This window comes from Condylura cristata, unplaced genomic scaffold (assembly GCF_000260355.1).
Source record: "Condylura cristata isolate star-nosed mole 26May11 unplaced genomic scaffold, ConCri1.0 scaffold00009, whole genome shotgun sequence".
Lineage (NCBI taxonomy): Eukaryota > Metazoa > Chordata > Mammalia > Eulipotyphla > Talpidae > Condylura > Condylura cristata.
In genome coordinates this window covers 29,930,623-29,951,570 of record NW_004567110.1, presented here as the reverse complement: position 1 = coordinate 29,951,570, position 20,948 = coordinate 29,930,623, and the positions used below count along the sequence as shown (strand labels likewise).

At 37.3% G+C, this 20,948-nt stretch overlaps 1 protein-coding gene across 3 annotated transcripts; it reads right to left on the bottom strand.

Moving 5' to 3' along the window:
- Positions 1 to 778: 778 nt before the first annotated feature.
- LOC101627093 (chromosome unknown open reading frame, human C8orf37) lies at positions 779 to 20,711 on the bottom strand. Of its 3 annotated transcripts, none has more exons than XM_004679714.2 (6): positions 20,512 to 20,711; positions 15,993 to 16,080; positions 12,385 to 12,449; positions 11,782 to 11,847; positions 5,960 to 6,055; positions 779 to 2,812 (listed from the first exon to the last, which is right to left on the bottom strand). In XM_004679714.2, the coding sequence occupies exons 1-6, from the start codon at positions 20,664 to 20,666 to the stop codon at positions 2,659 to 2,661; spliced, it is 624 nt and encodes a 207-aa protein (XP_004679771.1). In that variant the 5' UTR covers positions 20,667 to 20,711; the 3' UTR covers positions 779 to 2,658. The 3 variants fall into 3 exon arrangements, with proteins under 3 accessions (XP_004679771.1, XP_012578266.1, XP_012578267.1); XM_012722812.1 differs by having other exon boundaries at positions 2,730 to 2,812; positions 5,812 to 6,055; XM_012722813.1 differs by lacking the exon at positions 5,960 to 6,055 and adding an exon at positions 5,812 to 5,959 and having other exon boundaries at positions 2,730 to 2,812.
- Between the last annotated feature and the right edge of the window lie 237 nt (positions 20,712 to 20,948).

The following is a 20,948-nucleotide window of genomic DNA, read 5'->3' as shown; positions in this document are numbered from 1 at the left end:
GTGATCTTTCTGTTTGTTTTTAGTAATGTCTCTTTTGCTGTACAGAAGCTCTTTAACTTGATATAGTCCCATCTATTTATCTTTGCCTTCACTATTGTGGGCCATCTGCTATTTTAAGGTAAGTCTGAAAACAAATTTATCAATACATGTATCAATATATCCCACTCAGTATAAAATGGTATCGCAATTCAAACACAATTCCAAATTGTATAACATATGCAACCTTTAAAGAGATTGCATATTATGATTCATCAAAAAGACAAAATAGTACAAAAAGCTGATTACTAGGAGTAGAGCACTGCCACTAGTACGTTTCACTAAAACATAATTGAAAAAAAAAAAGGCATTACAAAATTACTGTTAAATTTCATCACAGTATGTATTGGATATATAATTGAAAAGATCACATTAATTAGAAAAGAAAGGAGAGCAATTCAGTTTATAACCTTATGCCACCTTTTTTGGCCCTAGGAAAGAATGATGCTAAGTTTACTGATATAAAAATACAGGGTCTGGACCCCACCATATTCATATGGTTTTTCCCTGCCCTAGTTCTTTTGACCATTCAAGCGCTTTCCCCATAGATGTACACACACAGGTGTACACACATTAAAATTTACATCATGCGTCTCCTCCCTACTATAAATAAATACAGTCTCTGTTTACCTGGACGGTTGACAACTTTTTTGTTGATATTTTAAAAGAAACTGTTGAAATTATTTCAAATTAATCCTCATATAAATATTTTATTTTAAAATTACAAATATACAAGGTGCATTTAGGCAGAAGGGTCTGAGAATACAACAAAGTTGAAATAAGTAGCAACCTAGCTTGACAAAAAATACTTGGTTCAGGTAAGAAATTACTAAACTACTGAAAACAAGTTAGCAAAACATCCTGAAGTGCATTTCAAAATTATAGTTGATTCGAAACTGCTTTTCTTCCTAGACTGATACTAAAATAGTTGTGTTTTGGCTAAAGTTATAACTGATAATATTTATCCACTTGTATATATACATATTCTTTCTGCTTAGATTAAAAATTGTATATTAAAATTTATAGTTTTTACCAAAAATGTGAGCCCATATATACATTTCTGACAGTGGGAAATTATTGTAATTATTACACTGAGGAATGCTAAGCATGGGAAATGTATCCAAAGTACAAAATACTTATAATGAAATAATACAAAAGAAAAACTATTTTCAAATGAGATCTATTTAGCAAACTTGCTCATGGCTAATTCCCAAATTCCATGGGATACTGAACACCAGGATCTTGGTGCTCTGCTATTTTGTGGAAAAGGTCATTTTAATCAAATCCCCTATGTTTGACACAATTACACTGACACAAAATTTTAGAGTAAAATTTTTATTTAAAGATATGATCTATAAAGTTTCTCAGTACAAAAATGGGAGCACCTGCCACTTCGAGATTTATTCTGTTGTAACGCCAGACTTGAACTAGAGTCAGCTCTACAGATATGCAAATATATCAGGGCTAGAGAGGTCTTCATGACCAGTTTTTTCTTTGGTGCTGAAGGAGGATGGATGGAATGAATTCAGGATAAGACTAAAATTATAACTGTTTCAGTTACTCCTTTGCAGGATGCCTTGTGTCACACATTTGAATTGTATATTAGACATGAGTAAAGAGCTTTTGGCAGATTGGAAAGGCCCCAGAATTTCTTGATAGACCTGGGAGCTGGTAACTGGGTTCCTGAATTTGCAGCTAAGGTAGGTTCTTCCGCTCAGTGATGTTAAGAATGTAGCTAAAAGACTGCCTGTTGTTTAGCCCTATTTTATTTCTCTTTTTATGCACTCCCATTCATTAGTCATTACCAGAAAATCAACAGACTGCCTAAGAAAATACCTTACTTATTGTTCACTTCACTGGATAGTGCTTAGGGCATCAAGTACTACAAAGTACTCGGAAAATTCAATAATGACCTGCCGGTATTAGGATCTTTCCTTGTGATTTTAATATTTTTTAAATCTAAATGGATATCTGCTAAAATAGCAAACTAAACTTCTGATACTGAAGTCAACAGGAGGAGAAATACATAAAAACTGTTCATATACAGTTTTCATTTGAGTTGGTGAGTTAAGATCAGATGTGGACAGTGCTTTTACAATATATCTGTGCTTCTGAAGCCTCTCAGTTAGTGATCATATTTCTGTCACTTTGAAGTTTTGATCCTTGGTAACAGTATATCTGTCTAGAGAAAGGGGTGTGTACACCCTTCAATGATCTCTACTCTGGCCAGCTTTATCCCCTTTAATTTCTAGAGAGGAAGAATGTTTATACTAAGTATAGTAGTAGCCAATATTACTGCAGTTGTTAGTAAATGACTATATAGTTGTATGAAGTTTCATAATTAAACTGCTAGTTAACAGGAGATAAGCCAGCAAAGAAGACTTTTGACAACTCGTTATATTGTCAAGTGAAATTACCTATCAGAAAGGAGTAATTTCAAAATGTTAAAGTGAGTTTAATTTCCCAAGTTCATCTGGTCTTCAAAAACTTGTGTAGTCGTTAAAATGAATTTCCTGTCTTTTTCCAAAAGGGCCTGATACTGGGATGTACCTTTACCTAAACATTGTGATCAATGGTGCCTGCTCTCATGGTCTCATTTGTCTGAACGTGAAGGCTGCATTCTTAATGTTTACCACAAACCCAACGAAGCTGATGTTCTCTCTGAAGGTCAGTCAGGTCTTCAATAGTCCTCCAGTTACACTGGCAAGCATATGCACGCGTTCCTTTCTTCTTTACCAACTTAGTTTTTAATTTATGAAATTCCGGCATATTGTTCCTATCAGTAAAACAGGAAGGTTTTAGCATAGTGGTTTTGTTCAGTGCTAAATAACTTAAAAAGTTCTAATTATATTATTTTCCTATTGCTACATCTAAATGTGCCACTTTGTTTCCCCTCACACAAACAACAGAAGAGATGTTTCAGTGTTCTCTTTCTGATGGTATTTCTTCAATACTCAGCATTTTTTAATGCAATCTTCTAGGCCTATTTATTCAACCTATTAGGTCTATTTATTCAACTTATTCTATAAAATGATCTAAAGGGCTAAAGAATTATGGTCTGTCTTAGCAGAGATGACATATGAGAACAGAGGGGGGATGATGGCTGCTCATCTGCTCAGCTCCTTAACAATACCATGTTTTAAAAGCCTGCAGTATGCAAATAGGATGTAAAATAGGCAGGTAATAGGCTTCTGATGGATTAATTACAGAAATACTTATTTCTACATGTTGAATTCATATATTTCACTTGTCTTTGTGATTTACATGTCATATTATCTGCAACAACATAAATGCCTGTATTGAAATAAATGATAACAATGTTAAAATAATTAATCGCTGGATAGGACCATCATAAGAAATATCCACCTGACTTGATGCTATTATAAAAGTCATTAGAAGCTAATTGAATTTACTGAAAATCAATATGATCTTCAGATTTCGGTATTGAATTTATGTAAATATATTATGGCAGAAAACATAAATATGTAAAATAAATGTCAAGAAGTGAAATGATGAAATACAATATAAAATATTTAAAAAAATACAGTGCTATCTGCCTTCTGTGCAAGTCACTGCAGGCTATAAAGTGCCCTCTGGTGGTCAATGGTACCACATTCAATACTGTGGTGCATGAAATGCAGGCACAACTTTGAAAGTCAGAAACTAATAAAACCTTAACTTTTTAGGTTGTCTGATTTCAGGGCACTGAGATTTGACCAGCTAAGTGACTTAGCTAAGATTATGGTGAGCTAAGATAAGAAGTGAATAAGTTTTATCAGAAAGAAAATAAACCCACAAAATGTGTTTAATGAAAACAAAATAGCTAAGTGAAGGAAAATGTCCTTTATTCAGTTAACAATAACATTTAACAAACCTGACATCTGATATGTGGTTGAATCCTTGGAAATTTTAGAAAGAGAAGTCATGAATACCCATGTAATTAGTACATTTCAAAAGCTTTTTTAAAGAAGCTCAAACAATTATTTCTTATAAGGACAACATATGATTCAGCTATTATGGAAGGATGCTGAAGTAAGTACAGCTTACACTTCCTTTAAGAGCCAATCATTGCCCTCATTTGTTAACTAAGAATAAGATAGCCAACTGCACCCCATAGAAACTGGGTCCTATTTATCTTGTGAGCCCAGTAGCTAACTAAGCAGGGCACAGACTAGGTATTAAATCATGCCTGTTTGGAAATGCAGTTCTACAAAATAACAAAATACTGATTTATATTCTGGTGATTGTGACAGCCTTTTCCTTTATTTGTCCCATTCTCTCACATTCCAAACATATTCCTAAACATCTTGAGGGCTAGGGCAGTATTTTCTACTGATTTAAATAACTACTTACTATATTTAGTATATTGTAGAAAGACATACACAATAGTGTTATTTATTCTTAACAATGTAATAAATCTTCTAGCTTTCATTGTTTTATCTGAAGGTATGTGTTTCTTTTAAACCAGGATGCCGCAGCTCTAGAGTAAACTAACCAATGTTCTTGATAACTCTGAGACACTAAGTTTCTCGACTACCGCTGAACCAACAGCCTTTCTTTATGCTGTGCTTACCCAGCTTAGATGTTTCACATATTCTACTGTCCTATGTGCACTTAATACAAGTTGATGATTGATTTTAGTGATACAAGGGATTAAATACTTAATTACTAGGTGAGCCAGAAGACATACCTACCAGAGGATTTAGAGAAGTCAAAAAAGGTAAAATAGTGCTGAAATGAAAAGCAAATTTTCCCCAATTCTGGGAGTTAAACATGATCTAACATAAACTTAAAGTAGGGCTCCTGAACTGCGATTTGGGGGCCGCATTAGGCTTTATTTGGGGTGGGGGCTGTAAAACCTCTCAAACTACAGTTTTTCCAAGTATTTGTGCAGCTGAATTATGTGTGTGTGTCAAAGATTCAAAATTTTCATAATGTTTTCAAAGTGGTTTTTGATGTGAAAAAGTTTCGAAACTATTATAATAGAGGAAATTCCCATGGGTTTACCTGAAAATGGCTGCTAGAAGAGGTGTGTTGCAGTATATGCTGATTACTTGTATTTGGAAATAAAGACTGTTTGTGCTTAGGTTTAGGGGGCCAAAATACATGGTGTCCATACTTTATTGAGTTCTTAAGTTTTATTTGAAAACATGAAGGCATCTTAATAACAGCTTAACGTATCAGGTACCCAGTAAGTGTTTAAGAATGTAGAAGATATAAAAATATGAGTAAGACATTATCCCTGTCACAGTGCTGGCAAATACCAACCTGAGGCTTTCAACCTCATGTTAGAGTAACTGAAAGTGCTGTAATAGGACTGAAGGGGTATGGGCAGACAGGAAAGGATGAATTTACACCTAAAATTTAGAGAGTTGTGAAGGAATCATGGAAGGTACATAGAGTTATACCTTGGTAGGCTGTAGGTAGACAAATCAAAGCAAAGGTATTCCAAGAGGCGGATAGTTTGCTCAAGTCACAGGGAATGGAGGGCTGAGTGGTTTACTGTAGTTTAACTCTTGTGATGGTAAAAGGCAATATATTGTGAAAGACAAAGCTGGATGATAGTTAGGTGGGGACTAGATTGTGGAGGTTCTTGTCTGTCATAGTAAGGAATATGGACATTCCTTAAGCACGAGGGTTCTGGGTAGGGGAATGGATTACTGCAGAGTTATGCTTTAATTCTCAGCAAGGGGACGGTAGTCTGGAAGAAGCCAGTAGAGGCAGAAAAAGCAGTAAGGAGACTACTGTATTTGTCCAGAAACAACAAGTCCTTACCTACAGCAAGAGCAGACAGATGGAAAAGTGGGAGATGGATGGGAAATAGTGAATAGGTCGAGGTGAAACATCTTGCCAAGGCCACCAAGAGACATCATAGCAAAATAAAGTTGTACTTTTCCCTGAGTGGAGTTCTTTAGAAACATACCTGAAAAAGAGATAATCGCATGATTTATCCCACATATAGTCATCGTAGCTTACTACCCAGAAGTCACAGGCTATACAACGCAGATGGTCACATGCTCTGTTCAGAAAAAAAGAACTATACATTAGAGATTGTAGATGTATTTAAAAATGAAAATATGGTTATTTATTCATAGGATATACTACATTTTACTTGTAAGATAGTTCATGTGATTTCTGAATGAAAAACTGAAAGGTAAAGATTAATCTGAAATAAATTTTTATATCAGAAGTAGTCCTTTTATTGTAACGGGCTAATTAAATATCTGAACGTTCAGATTAAATTCCTGTAAAAACCAAAACTATTTTACTAAGATCTTACACACTAACACATATACACACACGTTTATATTCAGATGTAAATAAGTGAAATCATTGAGTATTTAAGTTCGATGGTTTTCAGATAGTGTCTGAGGGAGCTATTCATTTAACTTCTTCAAAGTGCTTCATATTTTGTTGAAAATTTCAGGATGCTACCATCAGAGAATTGGCCACACTATATTGAAATAAATCTGTCGCCTTTGTAAGTGAATCAAGTGCTGGGAAAACCTCTTACTTGTTTCTCTTTCCCTTACTTGACAGCAATGTATTCATTCACTCATTTAAAAATTACTTACTGAAAACCTAAGCCCTATGAGATTCCATCTTTATGGATCTTAGATTCTAGTGAGAGAAGAAATAAAATAATACTTATAACAATCAAATTATTAATCTTGGGTAAATAAAACTGGGAGGGAACAGATTGCATGCAGTTTTACAGACTTGTCTGCATAGGCTTCACTGAGGTCTGCCTGAACAGTTTCCTTAGATTGGGCAGCAAAGAAAGTGGGGTTAAGAGAAGGTTCTATTAAGGGAGGGAGGACAAAGCAAGGTTGTGTGTTGTAAAGATGCAGTGAAGAATCAAATGCTAATTATGCAGGTGACAGAGGGAAGAACTGTAAGAATAACACTAGCATAGAGGGGCCCAGTAAATAGCAAAGGAACTGAAATGCCAAGTAATTCACATTCAGATACTTTAGGGAGTAAAAAAGGCAAGAATTATGACCTACAGCTGCAAACAGTCTGATTTGTGTAATGATAGTAATTTAATGAAAAAAGCTTACATTGCTTTAAGTATTTAAAAACTAGCATCAATAGATACGTTTGATTCTTAAGATTATAATAAAAAAGCTGTTTTTAAGATATCAAAAACGACATGGAGAAGATAAGTAAAAGAATGGAAGGGGAACATTTTCATCATATGATTACATAATTATATAAATAGTACTCACAAATGGTAACAAAGAAAAAATTAAAATATATTCAATTTCACTAATGAATAATTCAAAGCATGGACACGGGACACAGCTATGTGTATCTGTATAAACATATTGAATAATTTATGTATAGCTGCTGTCAGACAGCTGTGTCAGTTGGCTTATCTATAAAATCAGTAATAATAGTTACTATGAGAAACAAATGAAGCAATATTTGTATAAAGTATTATAATAGTATCTGACACAAAATGTCCTTTAAAAAGTTAAAATATTATATAATTAAAATTTAGAGCAACCACAAAATATGTTTATATCAATTAAGTTAGCAAAAATTAACACTAAATTTTTCTCAAAAGATTATAGCAATTCACATACCCACCAAAAATGGGTATTCTGGCATTATTTTAAAATTAAAATTATACATATGTTACACTATCAATACCATTTTGAATAATGTATTTACACATTAAAAAAAAAATCACCAGCATATAAGTATGTATGTCTCAAGAATTTTTACTTCAGTATTGTTGAAGTGGTAAAAATACCTCTTTGATATCTATTAAACAGGGAAAACACTGAAAAAAATGCAATACATTTATTTATTTATTTTTAAAGATTTATTTATGCATATATGAGCTGGGGTGTAGGCCAGAGGTGTGTGGGCTGAGGGGATTCACTAGAGACAGAGTGGGGAGCAGAAGAGATGATCTACTGAAATACGCTGCTGAGGGGAGCAGTGGAAGAGACAGGAGGGGTCTGCTGTACCACGTGGGTCACCTCCCTGGCCCAGGATCTAACTCCTGCTTCAGTGGCTGCGAATAGGTTGTGCTGAGAATTAACCCCTTGCCACCGGGGAGGATGGACCACAGTACATTCCTACTATGGAATATTATGAAGTTGATCAAGGGAATTAATTGGATTTATCTGCTGACCTAGAGCAACGTCCAAAGCAAGGTGCCAGGCAACAGACAGCATGATCTTATTTTTGTAAAAACAACCAAAAATATGCCTATGTTTGTTAAAAATACAAAAGATTATAAAGCTACTATTACTTATCTCTGGAGTAGAGGGAATCAAAGGGAGAGAAGGAAATTACCTTTCTCTTTACACATCTTCATTTTGGCTTTATTTTTTTCAACTAAAATAATATTTCTGTAATTAAAAAACAGTAAAACTCATCTCTAGACACTTTAGATTTATTTCCATCTAACTTCAAAACTGCAAATAGTTTTGGTCTCTAAGTTATTTGAGAATAATATTTTAGAATTATTATCATGGCAATAATTAACACTAACATCTCTACAAGCTTCATGAACAATTCCATATTTACTTTTAAACTGTTAGCAGTTTATGAAGTTATATTTGCAACACACAGAAATTCAACACAGTCACTTTCATATACATTTGAATTTGGTTCTGAATGTACAAGTCAGGAAATGCAGAAAGAAGGTTCCAAAGCTGCCGTGACTTGTCTTCGTATGCATATGTAGTTTATTACATGATTGTGCAGAGTGTTAACTTTAATGCCTTAATACGTATGTGCAATTTGGCTGAATTATTGCTGTTGTGGGAATGATAATTTAGAATTTCCTGACATTTTCTATGAGTAAAATCTCAGCCATAATGTTAAATACAGCTTTTTAATTTAATTTAAAATTTAGTAGTTTATTCAAATCTATTCACACTACCACATTTTCCTGCAAACACTGTCCTTTGAGAGAAATAAAATTAAATTGCAGCTAAGAAATCATTCTGCTGCTACGATTCACTCTATTAGATCATAGTTAGTACCAGTCTATGGAATAATCCAGTCTTGCAAGTAGTTTAAAAAATAATTGGGAGAGTAAAATTCGATTTGGCTTGAAAATAATGCCTTGGTTTTACCTATATTTTATTAATACCATTCCAATTCCTACTACTGCTCTTTCTATCAACTAGGTAAAAAAATTCCAATCTTAACTAAAATCATTCAGCATTCTCCCAATCTAGAGCTCTATCAAGAAATCCAACAAATAAGACACATGGAAAATGGGCAGGAGAGATTCATTTTCCTTTATGACATGGACACACATAAATCCATGGATAAGGCTTAAATCCAATCGCATATAGTTTTCTGCTGAAACTGAGGTTCTCAAGTTAAATCCCTCAATTCTACACTGTGAACTAGGGAGTATTGCTGTTGGACACGGGGCAAATAACAGCAGTTGCAATAGCAAAAGCAGCCAAATCCTCCATCTCACATACATTACACAGCCTTTGAAAATTAGTATACTAGAAAGCATGATCGATCAGGGATCAGCTTACACATTTGAGTCCTTGCTTTGTATTCATTTGTGTGACCTGGGACAAAGCACATTACGTGGGACCCATTCTTAACCACATTCTCTCATACTTCCTGTAATCAATTACCCAAAATTCTGTCAATTCTATATTCACAACAGCTCAAATGTGCCACCTTTTCCTAACAGCCACCACCACCGCCACTACTCAGGTCACGACTGCCATTGTCACCCCATCCTGCACAACAGTAAACTACTGCCTGCTAATTGGTTTCCCTGCATCTTCTCTTTTCTTGTCCGTCCAACTTTGAATGCAGTCCTATTTTCCATTCAACAGCCACTATAATTTTCCTGAGGAATACGATGTCACAACTTCAGGTAAAAAAGCCACCACTGCACAGAGGACATACTTTTGGTAAAAGCCTCCAAAGGACTCCAAACCAAATGGCCCCAACTACCTTTCCAGCTCCACCAGGAGCCCTTCTTTCTCACTCTCACACTGTTCCAGCTCACAGGGCTGCTCTCTACTCCTCTAACATGGCTGGCTCCTTCTCAGCTCAGGAACCGTCCAACATGGTATATTCTCTAGTTCCAGTCTCTCTTCCTTGCTTATCTCCTGCTCATTTTTCATATCACAGTCTGATTAAATGTCCTTTGCTCAGGGAAACCTCCCTGACTACTTCATGATAGTTCAAGTGCCCACGATCTATGCTTGTAGAATCCTGTTCTTTCCCTTCACACCACATATTACTTGGAAATTAAATATGTATTTGTGGACTCACCTTTTGGGGGTTTCTAACAGCTTACTGAAGGCAGGGGGTGTCTATTTATTTGTCTACTGCATTGTTTTCACTCAAAATCTAAGATCTAGCATGCAGTTTGCTAACTAATATGTGTTTGATGAATTTAATACCAGTGCCTCAATTTCCTCACTTGTGAAATGGTGCTAAAGAATTCTTGCTCTACTGGCACCTCTGTTTTTTCTCTGTGAGCAGTTGAACCACTATACGTATTTATAAAGTGCTCTGGGCAGTATAAAAGCACTTTACACATGTTTCGTATGCACATCACATGAATATGTATGTGCCTATCTTTCTTTGAGTGCAGATCTGTGTCATGGCAAGGGCAACTGATGACAGGTATCTTTGTGGTGAGTGAGGAAGGACAGAGATGCGAATAAAAACATCTATCGGTGCATATCTATGTAAATGGTGTATGTTTTTCCCCTTGCTGTGCAGAAGGTAGGATGACAGGTCTTGGCATTATTATGTTATAGGACTCTTGAGCTGTGAAAACAGGTTTCTCTTTTGTCTATTTAAACACTTCCTAGAATGTAGGCCAGCACCACCACAACCCTCTGTCTTTTTGGATCCCACGTCTAGTATTCAGTATAATAGCTAGTCCTGAAATGTGGTCAACAAGCAATCGTGTATCTCAATCGTGTATCACAAATCTAGGGTTTGTGGTTTTTTGTTTTCCACCTGACCTTTTTTCTTTAAGTTTCTCCATAAAATAATGTTTTAGAAATAACTAGACAAAAAAGTGTGGTAATCTAGTTAGGTAGAGTGCTGCAAAAACAGAACCCAAACTATCAGGACAGTACAAGGATATGCTGAAGAGCAATCTGTTTCCCCATTTTACAGCAGTGATAAACACATGCTGAACACACTCTAGGCCGACATGACTTGAGCTGGGTGGCATCCTGACTGTAAGACTGCCCTGCAGGAGGTGCTGAGTGAAAGTATGGGCTTCAAAAGGGTGGGGAAGAGATAAAGAAAGGGGGGTTTCTACTTTTGAAATATGCCAAATCAAGTGACCATGCCAAGAATGTTCTGGGTTTTGCAGACTTGAAGCTTTCCGTGCTGGCCGACTGACTGAGGCAGCGTGGCTGTACTGCTTCACCTGTCTTCCTCATTGTGTCTGCTGCCTGCAAGGAGAAACGGCCAGGCAGATGTGCATTTGCCTGGCTTCCTGTGGAAACCAAGCAGGGATTACAGTGGATCTGAGCGTTTCAAGTGGGGCTTAGAAAAGACTGTCAGCGCAATGACTATCACATACCCCATGTCAAAGCTTTTACTCACTATTACCCAAAAATAATGAACATTTCAGTAAAGTGTCCTTATATTAGCTAATAAAATATACCTCTCATTATTAAGCTGATGCCAAGAGAATAAGAACTATGTTTTAATGACAGAATATCAATTTGGAAAAGTCTAGCAAGAGAAGATAATATATTATTTCTGACATCTCACCTCCGTGAAGTATTTGTTCCAATCCCAGGTGGAGCAGAAGTTCCACCGAGGTACACTGGGCTGCAACTAGACATGTTCAAAGACAGAAGAAAATGATTTAAAAAAAGGGAAATATGAGAAGTTAATTTGTTCTCATTATCTCGATGCTCTTGTATTCATGCTGTGTATTTCCTTGAGCAAGCCAGCTATTGCAAAGAAGTACTCATTGGAGGATCACTCATTTATTGGATAGTATCCTCTACATTCAGGAACACTCAAGGAGTGAAAATGAGTCACAGAAAAATGTGTTTGCCAAATAATGGAAGGGACAAAGTAAATACTTAGAAATATAACAGCACATTAATTTTGAGAAACTGTTCACACTTTTTTTCACATGAGCAAAATTATTTACAACAGCAATAATTTCCCATTTAGTTTCCTTTCCACTAAGAAGTCACAGACCAGAAGAACACCCAGATAATGCTATTGGTCTTTCTTGTGAAAGTCAACCAATGCTTTGATGTTCAGTGTCACTATTGTTTAAATGGTAACAATATCTATTAGACTATGCTCATAGTGTTTGCTCATTAGTGTGTATAATTCCTCCAAGCTATATCAACTTACCTTTTACCAAGGCTTTGAATGGAAGCTCTGACAGATGTGTTACCTGAAGATTTAGATTTTAATTTCTGTTAAAAACACAAAACAATAAAAGGGCAAGGGTAACTTAGAGAATTGTAACATGAAAATTAGTATTTTTTAAGCAAGGACATTTTCTAAATGACTAAGTTTTCTATCATTTTAAAATTTCTGCAATAAAAACGATTAAAAGCTTTTAAAGGCAAAAGGGAAGTAGACCTCCCTGAGGAATCTGCAAATTACTCTGTTAACTTTTAGTCTAGGAAACTGATATACTACAGTTATTAGCATACTAAGATTTAGAGTCACTTTATAACTCTTCAGTTAATACTCGAGTTCAATGATTTAATATGAAGGAGACCTGCTATTTAAAACTTCATCCTGGAAAAATTCAACTGAGGAGGGAAAAACCTCAGACTCATTTTTAAAGGCTTTGAGTGATACTCACCTGAACGAAAAATAAACTAATGAAAGTTCTGGGCAACTTCAGGAATATTAATTTTGATCAAATGGAATAGTATCAACCAACAGACATTCAAGAACAGAGAGCTACCCAGTTAGCACTGTATAGTAGTAGTTCCTTCATGGTTACATAACATCATCATTAGCCAGCATTTATTAAGTGCTAACTGGTATGTGGGACCAAACAACATAAACCAACCACATACTAGGACCACCGTCAAGGAAAGGAAGTGAGAGAAGAAAAGGCAGTTTAAGCTCTGAGGAGCCATGCTTTCATTTTACCTGGTAGAGAGGTAATTTAACGGAGGCAAAGAGATTTTGTTTTACCATCTCCCTCAACTCCTTTTTATGACTTTAAACAGAACCGTGCAAATTTTTGGTGCATGTCTGAAAAATAATGTGCATGAGCTTCTTTTTGTTTTAGGGAGCACGTTTCATGTACTGTCCAGGCTCATGCTTATAACTCTGAGTTGCCACAGTTTGCTGTTCCTGGGTTTTCTCGTATGGGTCTGAGAGCAGTTAAAAAACACAAAACCAGAGCACAGCGTGGAGAGGGGAAAGCAGTACTCTCAGGAGCACGATCCAGGCTTTAAAGATAAGGTGGCAGGACCTGCCATTCACAGACAGATACCTGCTCTCCTCCACAACTTTATTTGGGGTGCTTGTTCCCTTGCAGGCTGGGAAACTAAGAGGCATATAATAACTTAAAAAAGGGAACATATAGGGCCCTCCATGGTGGCGCAGTGGGTTAAAGCACAGCACTAAGAAGCTGGAGACACTTCTGCATGAGTTCGATCCCCGCCTGTCCCGGAGGTGACCATATGGCACGGCAGACCTCTCCTGACCCGCCCGCTGCTCCCCTCAGCAGTGTACTTCGTCGATCTGCCTGTGCTGTTCCCCATTCTGTCTCTGGTGAATCTTCTCACCCTCCGCATCTCTGGCCTGTACCCCAGTTCTATATGAATAAATAAATAAATAAATAAATCTTAAAAAAAAAAACTTTAAAAAAGGGAACATATAAAAGAAGTACATACAGATTTATTTCTTCATGATTATAAGTTACTTTTATGTCAAGCTAGTGTATCTTTTAAAATTTTTTAAAGATTTATTTATTTAGAACTGGGGGAGAGGGTAGAGGTACAGGGATAAAAAGATTCACCAGGGACAGAGGGGGGAGCAAAACAGGTAGATTGAAGTACACTACTGAGGGGAGCAGCGGGCAGGTCAGGAGAGGTTTCCCACGCCATGTGGGTCAGCTCCCTGTTGCATTCCATTCACACAGTAGTCAATGTCATTGTGATTGTGTTGATATGTTAATCAGCTAGGCCGTCAGCTTTTAATATACCTCAGAGGAATTGAAAATGTTAAGTTTAGAAAAATACATTGGCAATTTGATTTTTAGTCCAGTTGCCAAAAGTATAGGTGGTCCATATCTATATCCTCAACGCCACCATTTCCTGGTGCCATTCAGTCCACTGTCTTGCTTCAGTTTTCTCTACTTTTTTTTTTAATTATTATTAATATAATAGTTCATTTTTAGATCATTTTGTGCCTATTTCCATCTCAATTGTAATCCTCATGGGCTTCCCATCACCAATCACCAGTGAGTTTTCTCTACCTTTTAAAAATACCTTTGGTAAATTTTTCTTTGTGGTCTTCGTGACTTAGCCTTCATTTGCTATCTTTCTCTTAAATCTAACAATTATATTCTGCACTAACCGAACTAGTAAAAATTAAAATATATAAATACTTATATGTATACTTCTTATATGCACTCTTATTGACAGGACTATAAATGATAGTCACTTTAGAAAACATATTGATAGTGGGTAAAAAAGTTGAAGCTAAGAATACCTTGACTTAACAATTCCTCTCTTAAGCTTGTACTTATGTACATGAATAAAAAAAGACATATAAAGGTAAGTGATACATCAGCATTGTTTGAAAAAGGAAACAATGGCACATAATCTAAATGTCCTACACCTGGGAGGATTAATATGAATCATTTACAAGTTTTTGAATCTACACATAGCTAGTAAAAGTATAAAAGGATGGAAAGGACAGTGATTACCTTTGGGAATGAAGGCAGAGGAAGATTTGAAGAGTTCTTAAATTACAACTTTTAATTCTTAAAAAAAATCCAGAGAACCAAATATGGCAAAATGTTAAGATATGTTTGATGTGGGTGATGAACACATAAGTGGCTATTAATATTGTTTTATGAACTTTTTATAAAGTTGACATATACAGATATGTATTAACAAATTTTACAACCTACTCATTGACTCATGGGATAAAAGCTATGGTATTTTACCAGAGATGGCCAGCATATTTCTATGATGAAAGCTACTTAATTTTTTTTAAAGATTTATTTATTTATGCATATAAGAGCTGGGGTATAGGCCAGAGATGCAGGGGCGGGGTGGTATAAGGGGGTGAGAGGATTTACCAGAGACAGAGTGGGGAGCAGAACAGGTGAACTGACTGAAATACACTACTGAGGGGAGCAGCGGGTGAGACAGGAGAAGTCTGCTGCATCATTTGGACCAGCTCTCTGGCCAGAGATTGAACTCTTGCTGCAGTGGTTGACAATGGTACAAGGGGTTAAGTCTCAGCACTATGAAGCTATCTCATTAGCCACTGCAGCAAGAATTCGATCCCTGACCCATATGGCACAGCACACCTCTCCTGTCTTGCCCACTGCTCCTCTCAGCAGTATATTTCAGTCAGTCTGCCTGTTCTTCTCCCTACTCAGTCTTTGGTGAATCCTTTCACCTTTTAACCCCTCTCTGCACTTTTTGCCTAAACCCTAGCTCTTGCATGCATAAATAAAACAACAACAAAATTTTTGGTCTTTGAGAAAAGTTTGCTTAGATTCTACAAATAAATACCTGTACCACCTTCATCTGTGAGTTGACTTTTGCTCTATTAACTTTTTTGATTTTCATTCTTGCTGAGGAATGAAAACACATACTGAAAGTTTCTATTTTATTTTATTTTACAACTTTCTCTAAATAACTGTATTTCACGGAATTTAAAAGACTAGATATGTGTGTATTTTCAGAGTATTCTAAATTCGTCTTAAAATAATAAAAGAATTATTGCACATTTATGATACTTGACTGACTTACAGAGGGTTTTTTGTCAAAGTTGGGCTCTTCAAATATTTCATTAATTAGACTGTCAAGATCTTCTTCTTTGTTAAATGTTTCTTTTGATCTGAAAAACAAAACAAAACAACTGTTGGATCTTAAGCACAGATAAAAGTCAGCCAATATCAGGAGAATTTTGTTTAAATAAAGCTCAAGATTAGAATTGGTAACAGAAAGATAAATGTGACATTAATTTGATTTCTGCAGTGGACATAGCCTACATGTTTGTCAAGACAAAGATGTACTTTATCATGTAAAAATTTAAAATGTACTTTTATATTCTTAAGAGAAGATATTTAAAGCTCTGCATTATATTTAAGAGAAAGTTGGGCACTTAATTTTCTAAACTACATCAGCAACTCACTTAGAAAATGCAAAATATGTACAAATATAAGTGGATACTGGGAATTTTAAAGATTTTTTTTTTAAGATTTATTTATTTATTCATACAGAACTGGGTACAGGCCAGAGATGCGGAGGGTGAGAAGATTCACCAGAAACTGAGTGGGGTACAGAACAGGCAGATCTATGAAGTACACTGCTGAGGGGAGCAGTGGACGGGTCAGGAGAGGTCTGCCACACCATGTGGATCTCCTCTGGGGCAGGTGGAGACCGAACTCATGCGGAGGTGGCTTAAGCTTCTTTGTGCAGTGCTTTAACACGTTGCGCCACCAGGGAGGGCCCTAAATAAAGATTATTTTAATGATTTAAATTTTTTCCTCAAGGGTTTAACTATAATTCAATAACCATATCCCTTTGTTAGAGAACCTAAAGATCATATAGCCAAAGGCTAATGCATATATAGTCAAATAAACAATACAAAAAATAGTGATATTTGCTTTAGGGTGTATCTCAACTACCTTCTATAGGAAAAGTCATCACAAGGTTATTTAAAAATATTATTACTGCATGAGCCTTTTCTATAATAGCTAACACTTAATGAATATTTTCTATATAGATGAACAAATGGGTACTGAGAGATTTAGATGACACAAACAATGGGAGGAGAGGCCTGGAATTGAGTGTAGGGAAGTTTGTACATTTAATACAAATGAGCTTGACTCTCCATAGAGTTTATATGTTACAGATGCTGTATATCTACTTTCTAATGTCACTGGGTCATTAATATTTTAGTAGACAGATTTATTTATTTATTTATTTATTTATTCATATAGAACTGGGGTACAGGCCAGAGATGCGGGGGGTGAGAGGATTCACCAGAGACAGAGTGGGAGCAGAATGGGGAGCAGAACAGGCAGATCGACGAAGTACACTGCTGAGGGGAGCAGCAGGCGGGTCAGGAGAGGTCTGCCGCGCCATGTGGATCTCCTCAGGGGCAGGCAGGAATCGAACTCATGTGGAAGTGGCTTTAGTTTCTCAGTGCAGTGCTTTAACCCTCTGCGCCACCAGGGAGGGCCAGTAGACAGATTTTAATCTAAGTTTAATTTGAGAAACATATTTATTCTGAAAATCCCAAACATCATAAACACAGCCCTTCTTTGTTACTACCTGGAGTAAGACCTGAGTAAGACAATCTAGAGACTGCTGTCAAATAGATTGTCTGACTCCATCTCTCTCCGGGTTTTGTCTCTACTTGTTCCCTCACTAAATTTTATCCTTAATATCTTCCAATTTACTGGCTTTTCCTTTGATTTACAAATATGCTCAAGACTTTTTCAAAGAAACACTCCAAAAAACTTTGCAGCTGCAAATCTCTGTAATGAAGAATAGTCTATATCCATTATTTCTACTTCCTTACATGTAGACTGAATTTAATGTCAGATGGTGATCTGGGCTTTTCAACTTTAGAAATACTAACATTTTGGGTCAGATAATTCTTTGGGGGTGTGTATGTGGAGGGGGGAATGATGAAGGAGGTGGAGGTTAGTGTAGTACTTTTTGGTTTTGTGATGCTATAATAAAATAATCCTAATCAGTCCCTCCCTAACTTTGTTTCTTACATTCTAATCTTGATTTAAGATATAGTTTGTAGGGCCCTCCCTGGTGGCACAGCGGGCTAAAGCACAGCACTAAGAAGCTAATAAAGCCACTTTAGCATGAGTTTGATCCCTGCTCCGGAGGTGACCCACATGGCATGACAGACCTCTCCTGACCCACCCAGGGCTCCCCTTAGCAATGTACTTGGTCAGTTCTGCTCCCCACTCTGTCTCTGGTGAAGCTTCTCTCTACCCCTGCAACCTCTGGCCTATACCCCAGTTCTGTATGCATAAATAAATCTTTCGTTTTTAGAAAAGATGTAGTTTGTAAAAAATAAAGGGTGATTCAAAATAAATATAAAACTTGAAATCCACAAATAATGTGATACACACGAACACACTCATGTTTAAATCTAGATCTATAATGTCCTGGAAGACTTAGAAATATGACCTGGGGTAAGTAAATATTTTTCTAGGCCTTGGTTTGGTCAGTGAAATGGGTACTAAAAAAAATATTTATCTCCTAAAGTTGTAGTGATTAAATAAATGTCAACCCTATAGCATAGATAAAAGACTCAATAAATACTATTATTATAACTATGATTTGTTATCTGTAAATTTCTCATCTGTATCATCCTGAACCACTATATTCCTGTTATACTTCTACTTAACATCAGTCTTTTAAAAACTGATCACATATTTCTCATTATTGTCTGAACACCTCAACAAATTGCAATAGTTTTGACCACTTATATTATCAGTTGTTCATGGTATCCAGATGTAGCATGGGCTTATTTACAGAGTTACCATTTTAAGAAACATTTTCAGGATTTGAATTCTTACAAAGTAAAAAGATACAGGTATTCTTCTATATAAGTTTCCTGGTTAGGTTCTTAAATTTCAAATTGGGCTCATGGCAAAGTTTTAATATTTGATATAGTAGATAGGAATTGTAATTGGTATAAGTTTAATGCTTGTTGCTGCTTTTGGCATAATTTTTCTATAAAACTGTATTGCCAAATGAAAAGTTTTAACACATGACTGACAATAGTACTGGTTTGCTGAAAAAATCTGATAAGTAAATAATCTGATACATAAGGTAGGACAGAGTGCTAGAAACATTATGGATAAACTTTTGTAATACAATAACAGAAATAGAGGGAGGGAGATATAAGGACTACATTTGGTGAGATCCACCCTAGCAGCCCTTCCCATTATGAGCAGCCTGCTCCAAGTCATCCTCACATTCTGTATACTAAATGGTATTGGAAGGCTCTGACTAAATTCTCTTCATTCCCCCAAGGAAACAAAATGAACAAAAGAAACTGCTTTGACACAGGGATGGCAGAATGTGTTGGGAATGAGTATATCAGGAGTTTCAGCATACAAGATAATATTTAAGGAGAAGTGATATTTGCATAAACATTCAGTCAAATGAGCGGTTGAGCACTCACAGTACTCATTTTAGTTTAAATTTAATCTTTAGAATGTTGCCTAGTGCTCAACTGAGTTTTTAGAACTTGTGTTTCCGAACTTTGGAATCTTTTCAACAACTTTAATCTTCTGAGGATGAAATTTTACAAACAGACCTCTCTGGAGTAAGTCTGGTAAACAGGGCTATTTTTGTGTAATTCCACAAGTGTTCCCAACAGATTTTAGTAAAAGTTGCTGCAGGGGCTCCCAAGTTACCACCCGTAGAACAATACTCATTGTGACGCAAACATTTTGTTTTTTGGGGGACTGAGAAGGGAATGAGGAGATGAAGGAGGTGGTCCTATTTTATGATTACATGGAAGAAAAATGATCGACAAGTTTGAACGGTAGTTTATGGATCAAAATAAAAAGACGAGTAACTCCACTAAATCTCAATTTGGATGCCTAAAGTCTGCTGGAACTCTTAACCTGGGGTAAAGGAGAGAAGGAAGGCGGCTGGATTAATAGACAATGTCAGAATAATTAACCCTTATCCTAAATCTAGTATTATCTAACTTTCTGAACTTAAAAAAAAAAAAAAAAAGGGGTGACGACACGGAATAGAATGGAATCATTTCCTTCGATAAGTGGCCCAAGGATAATTCCTGGGGAGTGGGGCAGAGGCAGTAAGATTCTCTGTGCGGGAAAGAAAGGGGTAAGAATCACTCAGGCACACGGATGCACGGGTCACTGCGGTCTTCTGCAGGATCAGGTGTGTGTGTGTGGGGGGGGGCTAAACTGGAACCCTCAACCTCAGCCTCCATCGTATACACCTCCCTCATCCCCACACTGGTTCTGTCCGGGTGAAAGAGACTGGGTAAGGCCCCGAATTCTCAGAGGCGGGGCATCTGCGGGGCGGAGACCCGGAGCTCGCCAGGGTCTGGCCCTGGACGCCCGAGTCCTGGCTGCCAGGGGGTTGTGGGGTGTGCGCTGCCCCGCGGGTGGGGAGTTGAGTCAGGTCAGGGCCCTAATAGGAAGAGCTGGAGGTCGCCGGCGGGGACACGTTTCTCTGAGTCCCGCGGCAGAGGGGCTGCGTTTAGGGCCTGAGCCGGCTTCACCAGAACAGCCCACCCCTCCCGCCCGTTAACCTGAGAGTGTCTTTCGCCTCGGCTCGGTTCCGATCAGGGCTGAGGAAGCCGCCGCCACAGCCTCTGGGCCGCTCGACCACACCCAGTCTCAGTGGGTCTGGTCTGCAAAACTTGGACTCGACCTCATCCAAGAGCTCGTCCAGGTCCTTCGCCATCTTGACTCGTCACGTCTTTCCCACTCCCAGTCTCCCTCAGCAGCAGCGCAGCAGCGCCGGGTGGTTTCCCGGGGCAACGCATGGACCCGCCGTCCGCGTCCCAGGCCGCCCTGCGCATGCGCGCGCCGTTCCTCACCGGCCGGTGCGGGAGAGGCGTCTGCACTGAGGCGCACGAGTGAGAGGGCCCGTTGGGTCTGCGAGGCCTGGGGATTCAGGGCTGCCCGCGGGGATAGAGGTAGGAGCTTTCTGTTCTTGCGCGACCTTTCGCGCTTTGTTTTTTTC